General features: G+C 40.1%; 1 protein-coding gene across 14 annotated transcripts in view; it reads right to left on the bottom strand.

Moving 5' to 3' along the window:
- Positions 1 to 12593, bottom strand: part of PCNT (pericentrin) — a 91667-nt gene that overhangs the window by 20208 nt on the left and 58866 nt on the right. For 9 of the 14 annotated variants that reach the window (XM_080400711.1, XM_080400716.1, XM_080400714.1 and 6 more), the window contains 7 exons: positions 12156 to 12326; positions 10766 to 11887; positions 9297 to 9449; positions 5801 to 6322; positions 4817 to 4922; positions 4233 to 4387; positions 267 to 464 (listed from right to left, as the gene is read on the bottom strand). In XM_080400711.1, coding sequence (XP_080256837.1) covers positions 267 to 464; positions 4233 to 4387; positions 4817 to 4922; positions 5801 to 6322; positions 9297 to 9449; positions 10766 to 11887; positions 12156 to 12326 — 2427 coding nt within the window. The remainder of the gene's footprint in view (positions 1 to 266; positions 465 to 4232; positions 4388 to 4816; positions 4923 to 5800; positions 6323 to 9296; positions 9450 to 10765; positions 11888 to 12155; positions 12327 to 12593) is intronic. The other 5 variants (XM_080400713.1, XM_080400708.1, XM_080400709.1 and 2 more) reach the window with 5 other exon arrangements.

A 12593-nucleotide genomic window follows, 5' to 3' on the forward strand; every position in this document is an offset into this window, starting at 1 on the left:
AAATGGCAACTCTCTCAATGTCTAACCCACTGTCTTTCATATTATTACTGTGTGAGAGTATACCTATCTGTTAATTTAAGCAGACCAAAGGTGTTTAAAACCAGGCCTGTTCCAATCTTGGAAAGAGTCCCTTGCTCCTCATACATACATATATATACACACACACAAACTACATAACCATATACATTTTTTTACATATATATATATATAAAATATATATATAATAACTGCTCACCTTGCTTGAAAGGATATTTTTATTGTCATACCTTGTCTTCTCTATCTGACACCTTGCTAAGGTAATCTTTCAGCAACTGTATAGCATCCAGCAGGGCTAAGCCCTCCTTCTGCCATTCTTCTACCGCCACTCTGGTCTGAGGAACATTTTTCAGCTCCCTAAAATCAAAGGGATGTTCTGACAAAGCCAATATTTTGCGGCTCTCCTCATATACCATCTTCAGCACAGTCTGAGAAGATAAAAAAAAAAAAAAACCAACAAAAAAAACAAAAAACCGATAATGCATAATATTAGGAAACAGGAACCAGCATCCTGACAGTGTAAGAGTAGGATGGGATAGCACTAGACGACGGAAATAAGGCGGCTGTGGTAACAGATAAAGGCACACAGGTCTGCCCTGCTACTTGGTATGCTTAATAAACTAGGAATACATGTATACACACACAGAGAGTAAGCCAACAGTTAACAAGAGAATTTTTGTCTCTTAACACTTGAGGTCAATATTTAAGAATATTGACCACTGTATTCTTAAATACTGTATTCACAATGTTAAAGTGCCAATGGCAGCCTCAGCCAGCACATCTTATTGCTGTGTACAGCAACACGCTACTATGCAATTAAGCCAAAGGACTGTATGTTATCTTTGTGGTTTCTGAACTATTAAGCTAACTTTCCTGGGAATAAATCCAATTCTGCAAAGTCCGAAGCCATGTTACTAAACCGTGGTGATGCCAGAAAACTGAATTACGTATTTAGACAACCTTGGCTTAATTTAGCAGATACATACAAATAACATCTCCCAGAATAATCAGTCTTCATAATTTACACAGTGGAAATAGTTTCCTCTGACATTGTCAGGCAAAATAACCTCTTTTAAATAAATTCCCTGTTCACAAACTATTACATCATGCACAGATGTTTCCTGGTCTCTTCTCAAGGAAGGTCACTGGAGAATTAAGTCCTTTTCTACATACATCTCATCAGAAATATCCCAGCCTCAATGTGGAGCTGTTCCTCATTGCTACTCACTTTAACAACAGAGTGCTTTAACTCTTGATATTCTTTCTTTGCACTTGTTCGAATGAGTTAACTTTTGAACCAACTTGAGTTGCTTTTCTGTCACTGGAATCAAAATAGCGATTACTTCAAGATACAATGCCAAAAGACAAAAACCTAAACGTTAACAACAGAAGCGCAGTAAAGTGTTCAAACTGAACATCCAGTACTGGAATATACACTCAGATCTTATAGCCAGTAAAGTCTAGACCGATGACCCACAGAAGAAACTAAATTAAAAAATTCTGTTTCTTAGATAATTACTAACATTTTAGATACAGAACCAGGTTTTAGATACAGAGCCAGAACAAACAGGTTTGGTTTGGAAGGGTCCTTTATAAAGAACATCTAGTCCAACATCCCTGCCACAGGCATGGGGACACCTTTCATTAGATCAGGTCGCTCAAAGCCTCGTCCAACCTACTTTTGAACACTTCCAGGGGTGGGGTCCAGGAGGTTCAGGGACTTAGGATGCGAGAACAGACTGCCAGTGAAAACTTGGCAAAAATGTTGTTGAGTGCCTCAGCCTCGTTGGTTGTCACTAATTCCCCTTATTTACGTGTGTCTGTGTGCACACACATTTTCCTTTTCTGTCCAATGTACTTACAGAAGCCCTTATTATTCCTCACATTCCTTGCCAATTTCCCCTACAACTGTGCCTTCGCTTTCCTGATCCCATCCCTACACATCCAGGCAGCGTCCCTATATTCTTCCCAAGTTACATATCCCTGGTTCCACTGCCTGTGCATTTCCTTCTTACACTGCAGTTTGACCAGGGGATCCTTCCTCAGCCATGCTTGTCTCCTGCCTTCCTTGCCTGATTTCTTACACATGGCAATCAAAAATTCTGGTACTCTGAGAAAGGTGTTCTTAAACAGCTGCCAGCTCTGTTCCATTCCCTTATCCCTGAGGGCAGTTTCCCAGGGAATCCCATCCACAAATTTCTTAAACAAGGCTTGCTCTCCTAAAACTCAGGGTCCTGACTCTACTCTGTTTTTCAAAGACAGCTCTGTACAGTCCCCACTGCCCCCTATTTTTTTTTTTTAACATAGAAACCCTACTGCCTCTCCTTCCTTGCCTGTCTTTTCTGAACAGTTTGTAGCCATTAATTGCATCGTTCCAATCATGTGATTTATCCCACTAAGTTTCATTGATAGCAATTAGATCATGGCTTTCTAGCTGCACAGTGACTTCCAGCTCCTCCTGTTTGTTACCCATGCTGTGTGCATTTGTATAGAGGCACTTCACTTGAGCTGTTGGCTGTGTCGCATTTTTGGTGGAACAAGCCCCAGTTCCTTTGACACATCATCGGTATTTGTTGGCTCCTAATGCATCAACAGCCCCTGACTCTTTGTTGCTCACAACTCCATCCCCCTCTTTCACCAAGTCCAATTCCAAGCTCTCCTTACAGGTTTGGCTAAGCTTATTGGTGAAGATGCTCTTGTCCCACTTGGTCAGATGAATCCCATCAGCTCTCAACAGACCTGGCTTCTCAGAAGGTAGACTCATGATCATAGAAACCAAAACCTTGAGTACAGCACTAGCTACGCAGCCAGGCATTCACCTGTGTGTCCTCTATACTGAACCCCTTCCTCTAGCTGGGAGCATAAAGGAGAATACTGTCTGTGTTCCAAATCCTTTTAACATTGATCTGAGGGACATACAGTCTCTTTTGATGGTTCCAAGTTGCCTTGTTACAGTATTGTTAGACCCTACATGGAACAGCAGGGGAGGAAGATAATCTGTAGGGTTCACCAGGCTTGGCATCCTCTCAGTGACACCACGAATACAAGCTTCTGGTAGGTAACAGACTTCTCTAGAGAAACTGTCTGGGCAGCAAATGGGTGCTTCAGTGCCTCTAATAAGGAATCTCCAATTACTAATGCTTTACATGCTTTTCTGGTAGCACTGGTTCTAATTGAGTAGGTGATTGCACCAACTTTGCATGGTTGACTTTTCCTGGATCTGTCAGTTACTCAATGTGCTCTTCGTTCTGCAATGCCAGAGCATCATGTCTGTTATGAAAAAGCACTTCAGAGGATGGATGAAGGTTCTTCCTTATGCCTCAAGCAAGGATAAAGGTCCAGTCTCCTTCATCTTGCAAGTTACTTGTGTCAGGCAGGTTGACTTTGAATTCAGGCTTGAATTCCCCTTGCACAGCTTCATTTATTGCACAGATCTTCCTCCATTTTACTGAGAAAGCTGAAAGAGTCTGCTAGATGTTTTAGGCAGCAGCATTCACTTTCTAGGAAGTGTATTCCTTCCAATTTCTTATTACTCAGGAACTCCCTGTAGCCTAGTGCACCGACCCATGTACTTCTCCCCAGCCTCACAGATGAGATGATTTGGAGCACTGAGTTTCTCCCTTTCACCAGCTGGAATTCCTGGAATGGCCGAGAGCTTCTTCAGCTCTTCACCAAACCAGAGCCCCAGCCATATACCTCCTTAAACTTGCCTTACCGACTAGAGTAAGCAATCACTGCTCATTCTTACATTCTTCCTTCATGCTCCTCAAGCTGACTCTGAAAGATCCCTCCACACCTTGCAGTGGTGTTTCCACAGCTCTCTGTCATATCAGAATGACAAGACTAGGCAGGGGAGTATGATGTCAGTTAGCTATGTTTATTTAAGAAACAGCATTCTGTAAAGCCTCCAAGACAAACTCATAAATCAGATCAATTAGTCCTTGTAATGCCACATTCTGGAACATCACTAGTGCTGTCCTAGCAAATCTTTTTTAGTTCTAGCAAATACAAGCAAGACAAATGTCAGTGAATCTGTCACATGAGAGATGCAAAAATGACTCAAGAACCATAATCAACCTGAAGTTTAAATCATTACAGAACAGTTAAGGTTTCAGCTAACACTATTTTATATTAGCATTTCACTTTCACTGTTTCAGTTTTAATTTGCCGATATGCTTATATTGATCATATATTACCTTCAGCTGTGGTGAAAGTATTTCTTTTTCTCTCATTGATTCCATAGTATCTGGAAACATTCCACGATACCGCAGATAAGCCATGAAACTAGCATCAAAGTGGTCTGATGTTTCTAGCTCCTGCTTTAGTTTCGCTGCCAAATTTGAGGTGGTATCTGAAGAAAGAGACAGTCCCCCACCACACAAGTGTTACAAAGACGAAAAGAACTTGAAATCAACATAACCCTTTACAAAACAACCATGATTTCTGCTAGTATGAATGCAAGGTCAGCTGAAGTTAGCTGGCTGAGATCTCAACTATCTTAAATAGGTAAAAAGGTTGTAAGTTGCCTTTAACACCAGACAAAGTGTGGTAGTTAAGTCAGGGCTCATTAAAACCCCATTAAAATCCTATGCCTCCTTTTCAGTATGTAAAGATGGAAAGGTAAAAGGTATTTCTAAACAAAGAACCACCTGACAAAGACACAGGTTTCAAATAGAAGATCCACAGTAAAAGAAAATGAGAGAAAGAGGAAACATCAGTTTGTAGATTCCTTTCACCTTTTGTTAAGTTCCATATAAAAATATTATGAAGTTAAACTTACTGCTGCCATATCCATTGCTCATCACATCTATGACAGATGCTGTTGATCTTACATCATCTTGTAAATCAGAAGGGGTTAAAGTTAGATTATCAGCATCGCTCATCTGCTTGGAAATAAATTTTTCACATTAGTGTAGTTTTCCGAATACAGCTATAGTTTTCTGCATTTATAACAACTTTGTTACTAGTGCAGATTTCAGCAAACGCCTATTTGATTGTAGTGTTAGAGGTGGCAAATACCACAACCATAATGAATGAAACCTTGGTGCTCTTTGGAAGCCATGCCATCTCATTTTTTTTAGTCCCTTTCAACAGTCTCAAGAAATAGACATGTACTTATAATGAACTGCCCTTTAAAAGCAAGGCACAAAAATATACAACTGAAGAAATGATACAGACACAATATATATATTTCCATTAAAAAGAAAAACCTCTATTCTCCTTTTTGAAAGTCTCTTCTAACAGCCAACGGCATATATTTGTAAGCAGAGAACTGTTACAGTTAATCGAGTACTGTGGTAGCAAAAAAGTTTTACAGGTGTTACCTCAATTACTTGCATGTGAAATATTATGACAAATTTATCAGTTATTTCTGTGTAGCATTACTGCGAAAGTACCAGGATTTGAAGAGTCCTCTCAACAAATCTTCTGAGAGCACAAGAGCAATATCTGGATTTTTACTGACACCACATCAGCAGCATATAGCCATGCAGGACACAAAGCTTGCTATAAACAGCTTATTGATCAATTTTAGGATTTGGAAGACTCTTCAGTTATTAAAAGCAATGGTAAACAGTTTTAATACAGGCCAAAAATTTGCTCTACTACCTCAGGAAGAGATGAACTAACATCCAGAACGTTACCGTACCAACCCTCTCGGCATGTTTCTACTACTTGGAGACACTGGCCCAACAGTGATCTGAGGGGGAAAGAGCTGAGCAGTCTTGTTTAATTAGAATTAAATCAGACATGAAATATCACTTACAAAAATCTTCTTCTCCATATCTTGCTCATCATCGACAGAGTAGGTACTTTCAGAGAACTTTGGAGGTTTTCCAACTACTCTGACTGCTGCTTCCTCACTACCACTTTCATACAGGTTAGAACAGCCCAGCAATACAGAATTATCTTCTCGTGTGGATGGCCTGGTCTGCATCATTTCAAAATCCACACTTTCAACTTCTGAAAAGGGTGTCAGATGCAGCTCTGCTTGAAGTTCCATGCTTATATCTTGCTTTCTCACAATCTCAGGTGAGCCCCACATATCTGCCACCAAATCCTGGAAGTCTTTCAAAGTGTCTTTGCCCATGTTCAAATTGTGTTTTGGAGAATCAGGAGTTTGATGAATTTCCAATATTTGCTGGCAATGCTTTTTTAAATCTTGCTCCTCTTCAGAGCTGTTGATCACATCCAACTCCTGAGTCAAGATATTTTCTTGTGATTGCTTCATCTGAGGTTTTGGATTTATACTGTGAGTCGTCAATTCAAACATAACTTCATCTTTTTCCTATGAAGAAATAACACGTATTAATCATTTAATGGAATTTAAATATGATTTTACAGACTGGAAAGTATGCATTTAAAAAGACAGTCTCAAGTTTAGTCATATCTGTTATAATTCCCAGGTTTTATATAAAATGATCTGATACTTCAGTACATTTTGTATGCCAGCTAACCGTGCTTTTTAAACAACCATATCATCAATAGCAAAAACTAAATAAAAATTCTTACAACAAGGAAATTATTTCTGCAGAGCTGACTTTTATATCCATCAGGAAAAAAGGGTATTCCTTGTAGCTCTGGAGATAATCTTCCCACTTTCAAATAAATACAAATCAAAACCTGTTGCTTTCCTAACTGGACAAATCTAAGCTATCTTAAGTCTTAATTCCTGACCTAGTGCACCAGGAAAAAGGGGTTAAGAAGTCTAGAGATGGTTCCTACGCCTGCCATTTCAATACAGGAGACACTGTCAACCATCTGCTTCTAGTCACTGCAGGGAAGAGCAACATGGATTCACGTTTCCCATCATGTAAGACACAGCAACCATACATACCAACATGCTATATTCTAAATATTGGTATGGCCATACTTGTACCTTTTAGCACCCTGTTCCCACAAGGGTACTCTACCCATGTATTTTTCATTTTTCAAAGCATCAGACGACTAACTTCGGTCTCTGTTGATCAGCAGCACTACAGATCATTTCTCCAATCCTTGACTCCACAAACACAGACACACTAGGTCAGACCAAAGTCTTTCTAATCAACCCCCACCCCCACCAGAGGCCGACAGGGTGACACAGCACGTGGACAGACACTACACATGCCCATCTTCCTCAGTTCTTGTGATCCCGGCACAGAACTAGCTATTTTCCAGCCTTGAGGGCTTGGGTATCTAACGGCCACAGAACCTTTCCAGCATGGTCACTGACCAGGCCAAGGCTACACTTCCACCTTCAAACTACACAGACATCTGAATAGTGTCAACACTGTGCTGTGGAGTACGCAGATACATCCTTGCCTACTTTGCTACAGGGACTCTCAGTTATATAGAAGGGATGACCAGAGAGCTTTCTTCTCTTCCCAAGGCCTCTTGAAGTTACTGTTGTTCTTGTATCACCTTAACGCTCTTTTCAAAAAAGCAGGTGTCACAGACACCATGGGAAGGCTGCTGTTGCAGAGGTCCCACTGCTTCCATCAGAAGTCAAGTTCCTGTCTTTTAGCCTCCAAACCCTTTACTTACTCCATCTAGAAGCTGACATCCCAATGGAACACCTCTGAACTGCATCACTACATAGGCAAACAAAATGCCTTTATTGACGTCATTCTTAGAACCTCAGGATACAATGTGGTAGGGCTTGCCGTCACCAAGCAACTAAGGCACTCTGCGGCCAGTGCCCAACTCACTGCAATTCCAGGGCTTACTGATATCACTAACAGAGAAATTCCTAAGGGAAAAGCACGCACAGGTGTGTGCTCACGGCAGAGGCTGTGCCTCTTCACAGCACCTCTTCTGTGGCAGAAGAGCATTCACTGAGCACGCCAAGCTGCCCCTTCTCTTACAATGCCCCCACAACTTTGGCAGAAGGTCTGGCTGCCTTGTTCCCTTCCAGATTTTCATCTTCAGTGCCCCAGGCACTGAATCCTCTCAAAGCCCTCTCCCAAGGTGGCCTACCCACTGCTTTAAGAGAGGTCCATTTTCCCTCCTTGCTGCCCTTTTTTTTTTTTTTTTTTTTTTTTTTTTATCTTCCTTCCCTCTCTTCTCTGTTCCCTTCAAATCAGGAATTTTTGGGTCCCTCGTTCTGTGGTTCCTTCTCTGTTTTACCACCATCATCCTGAGGAAGTTTTAGCAGGACTAGAACAATATTTCTGCAAAGGAACCTTTGCCCTGTCCTTGCAAACTCGTACCTCCCCAAGGTTGCCTGCCCAGCTTCCTGTGATCCAAGATCTGCACATCCCAGGCCACATGTGCAGTCAACATCTTTCTGTTTGATGGTTTTTCCTTGATTTTGCCTTAAATCACTTAACCTGAGGCGTTTTAAGATACAATTACTGTTTTGACTGCTTAGATTCCATGCCTAAGAGTCTAAACGATGCACTGTTTGAAAAGGTATTTCAGTTTAAACCTGCCACCATGCAAGTTCCATTTCACCCTTCATACCTCTTACATTGTAAGATACAATGAATAATTGTTCTCTCTCCTCATTTTAGATCATCCCCTTAATGCTTTTGTGTTAATCATCCATATTAGCTGATGAGCCCTACCTTGTTTAAAGCCCAGTGCTAGCTGCCAGTACTTTGCATTTTCAGCTGCTCCTCCAACTTTCATTTTAATACATTTCCTAATTTTCACATGATTCTCACTTTTGAACCCAAGAATAACTGTAGGGGGTTTCTTTGCTCCTCTAAGAATGCTGCATTTGGTTTTGCTCACTATTACACAAAGGCTCTTCAATGTTAATGATTTGAAACAACTCTCATTCACTATTCAGAGTTAAGTAAAGAGCTGCTTAATCTCATGTGGGTTTTCTGTCTGGGTACTCCAAGCAGCAGTCATTTCTTTTCCTCTGAAGATGTTCTGTATAACGGCATTTAGCTAATCCACACCAGAACAACAGAAGTACCCAAATTTTGTTATTTCTCCCGTTCTCCAGCTCTCAGGCTCATGCTATCTTGCTCATATAGTTGATACTCTAAATCAAATATTGTACTGTTCCTTATACTGGGATGAGCAAGATCCATAGGAAAAGGCCTATTGTAATGAATGCATGAAGACACAGCAGTTTACTTACTTCGACTCAACATATTCTCCAACTTTGATGATCAATATCCCTCCTCAGCCTACTTTGAAATTTTAGCAGTTAATAATGACTTTTCAAGCAGAAATTTAGATTCTGAATTGTTTAAGTACATGTATATATGTCAGTATGTGTACTTCCATGTTTAAATCATTTAACTGTCCCCAGAATTCCAGCATACCTTTATATCCTTCAGAATTTCACCAGTTCTGTCTTCACTGAACCTTAACTCCTCTTTTGCTGAACCTAATTCAGAATTAAGCTTTTTAGGAGACGCCATCTTTACCATTAAATTATTTTCATTCTGTGAAGCATTCATAGCTTTTAACTCTCCCTGCATTGCATTCAAAGAAAAAATATTTTTTACATGAGCCATTTCCATATTCATATAGATAGTATGTTTTTCCATACATTCTTAATTTGTATCTACAGTAATTATGATTTTAAAGTTGTGCAGGCACCTCACACTGTATATGTATTTTACACGACAAACAGCATAAATAATGCAGTTGGCTGGAACTCACACAGCATATTCTGGTAATGTAAGCTTGTAACAAATAGCCATTACTAAACTGAGATTAAGCAGCTGTACTCTTCTTCTGGACAAGAGAAAGACAGCGTTGCTGCATGTGATTTCCACCAGGAACCTGATACCTGACCGTCACAAGTTACCACTACTAGCAATCGGCTTTAACAATTTGAAAGAGACCTGTAGCGACTGACAAAAAAACCAGCCAGCAAAACTGGTACATAGTGTATTTGGTTATGGCAGTTACTTTCTGTTCTTTAACAGGGATCTAACGATCATGGTCCAGTAGACCACTAGACAGGCTTACAGAAGAGACAAGTGTTAATAAGAGTGCTTATATGAAAAAAGTTTCTGAGCACATAGGAAAGGAGAAGTTCGGCATCAGACTTATGTGGACTTTGGGGGTTCCAACTGGCAGTATGACCAGGGTATAAAAATCCAAGGTGGTTGGCTTATCCTGTACTACTTGCCTCTTCTTCATGGGAAGGGAAGATGGATTTTCAGCACTAGATGTAGGAATGGTTGTTTGTGGACAGAATTATTGGGTTTCCCAGTTAGGTAAAATAACTGAGCTTTAATATAGGTATCACTAACGTTAAAAACCTACTTACAGAGTTACCATGATGTTACAGAATGTTTCGTATTACTTTGCCATTTCGCTTCATAGCCCGGCAATCACAACAGGATGCAGTCCCCTGTTCTAAAACACAGTCAGTAATAATGGTGGGTTTTCCTTAGACTTTTGTCTGTTATCTTTAAGCTACACTAATGTATTTAGGAAGTATCTCATTTAAATTGTACTTGAATGCCATCTCTCCTTATTTAAAGAAATAACAGGATAATTACTATGTTAAATGACTTATATTTATTTTTTAAGCCATAATGAAGAGTGTAACTATGCAAAACATGATTGTTACTGGTCTTCCTAGGCATCTATCTCTAACCACTGCTGGAGGAACTACAGAGACAGATACTTCAACTGACCCACCACAGCTGTTTTTAGGCCACATTATTCATCTTCACTCTTTCTTACAGCACTGAAAAGGATAACATAGAGGGCTTTACATGACACAGAATTAGATTATTTAAAAAACCAATAGCATTAAAAAAAAAAAAATCACCAGTTTATCGGTAGGGGAAGCCAGTACTGCAAATGACTGATTAGTGTTTGCTTCCAGTTCTTCCAATTCCTCCATTCCTTCTTTAAGGTCTACGCCTTTTTTTTTTCTCTGGCAGGACATCTTGAGAAGGTTAGTCTCTTCATGATCATATTGCTCCTTTGACTTGTACAATTCCAACTGTGAAATAAGTTCACCTCTTTCCAACCGTAAGGCTTCAAGCTCTTTCACATATGCCTCGATTTGATTTTTCAGTTTTTCAGTGCTACCTTGCAGTTCATTGATTTCTCTCTGATAACCTACTTCTTTCTGATTCAGTGCTTGCACCTGGAAATCGAGTCTAGAAACTTCCAGTTGAACATTATAAACATCTTGAGCCTGGCTCACATCTCTCTTTTCCAACTCAGTTTGAAGATCTGCTGCCTTTTTTGTTAAGTACTTCAATTCAGCTGTGTCAGCTTCTCTTTGATCTGCCATTGTCTTCATTTGCATATCTTTCTCTAGAATATTTGCTTCCCTTTCTCTCACAGTATCTTCAAGTTCTTGAATGCGGGAAGAAGTCGCCCTTGCTTCAGCCTCTCTCTGAGCAAAATGAGTTTGGAAAAGACTGTGGTCTTCCTGAAGTGCATTGTACTGTATTTTCAGAGAGGTTAGCTCTGCAACATGCTGCTCTGATGACTCTCGTAGGTTTTGGCATTTTTTCTCCAAAATGTCTACTTCCATTTTGAACTGCAACTCCTTTTCTTCCAGTTGCTGCTGCAGAGCTTCTCTAGCAGCTGAGACAAGCTCTAATTCCTCTTGAAGTTCCTTCAATTTGGAAAGTAGCAATGCATTTCTTCTGTTTGGATCAGTATCACCCTGACAATCTACCAGTCCCTTCTCCAACTCATTCTGAAGGTTTTCCACTGGCTTTCCAAATGCAGGTTGATAGAAATCCTCCTGGGTGTCACTAACTTCATGACATACTGGTCCAAATTGTGCCAGCTCTTTCTGAAGCTTCTCAATTACGCCATGGAGTTGCTCTACCTCTTCATCTCTGTCCTTATGCAGCCTTTCTTGGTCACCACGAAGGTGCTCAACAAGGGATCGGAGCTCTTCAATTTCAGACTTTTGGTCTTCCACAATCTGAGCAAAAGAATAAGGTCTCAATATTATTGTATGTAGGCACAATTACTATTGCACAGTTTAAATACTGTTCTTCCTCTGAATCATGCAGGCATTAAATCACACGTTTAACAGCAAGAAGAACTGCATACTACAGTTGGCAGCTACTCAGAACACTCTCTATTTTCCTAATAGAATGGTCAAATAGATTTCATTTACAACAACATTCTGTACACCCTGCTTGCCCCAAAAAAATCAAGCAATGAACATATAGTAAATACTCTCTTACTTTATTCTCCTGAATATTCTCTAGCTCCTGCTGGAGTCTCTTCATCTGCTCATTCAAATGATCGATTTCTTGATTCTTTTCTTTAAGCAGTGCTTGTGGGAATGACAAAGCTGAGGGATCACTAATACTCAGGTCCTGATTTTGCTTCACATTAAGTTTTTTTAGATCCTCCTGATCAGAAAAAACAGCACTCTCATTAAAAAAGGACTTACTTTCTCTCCCAGCCTTACGGCAGAACAGAACCAAGAGCTTTAAACATTCTCCTCCTTACAGTAAAGTTAAAGAACTCAAGAACACAACTACAGCTATTTTGTTTGGGTTTGTACCACTGGATTAGATTGCCACAACGTTTCCCAACTGTCAAGGTAAGAGATGGACACTCTAGTTGCCAGACTGACAACTAATCTGTTTTCTAACCTGCAATATTTGCTATGGGTG

The sequence above is a fragment of the Falco punctatus genome (genome assembly GCF_963210335.1).
Source record: "Falco punctatus genome assembly, chromosome: 8".
Lineage (NCBI taxonomy): Eukaryota > Metazoa > Chordata > Aves > Falconiformes > Falconidae > Falco > Falco punctatus.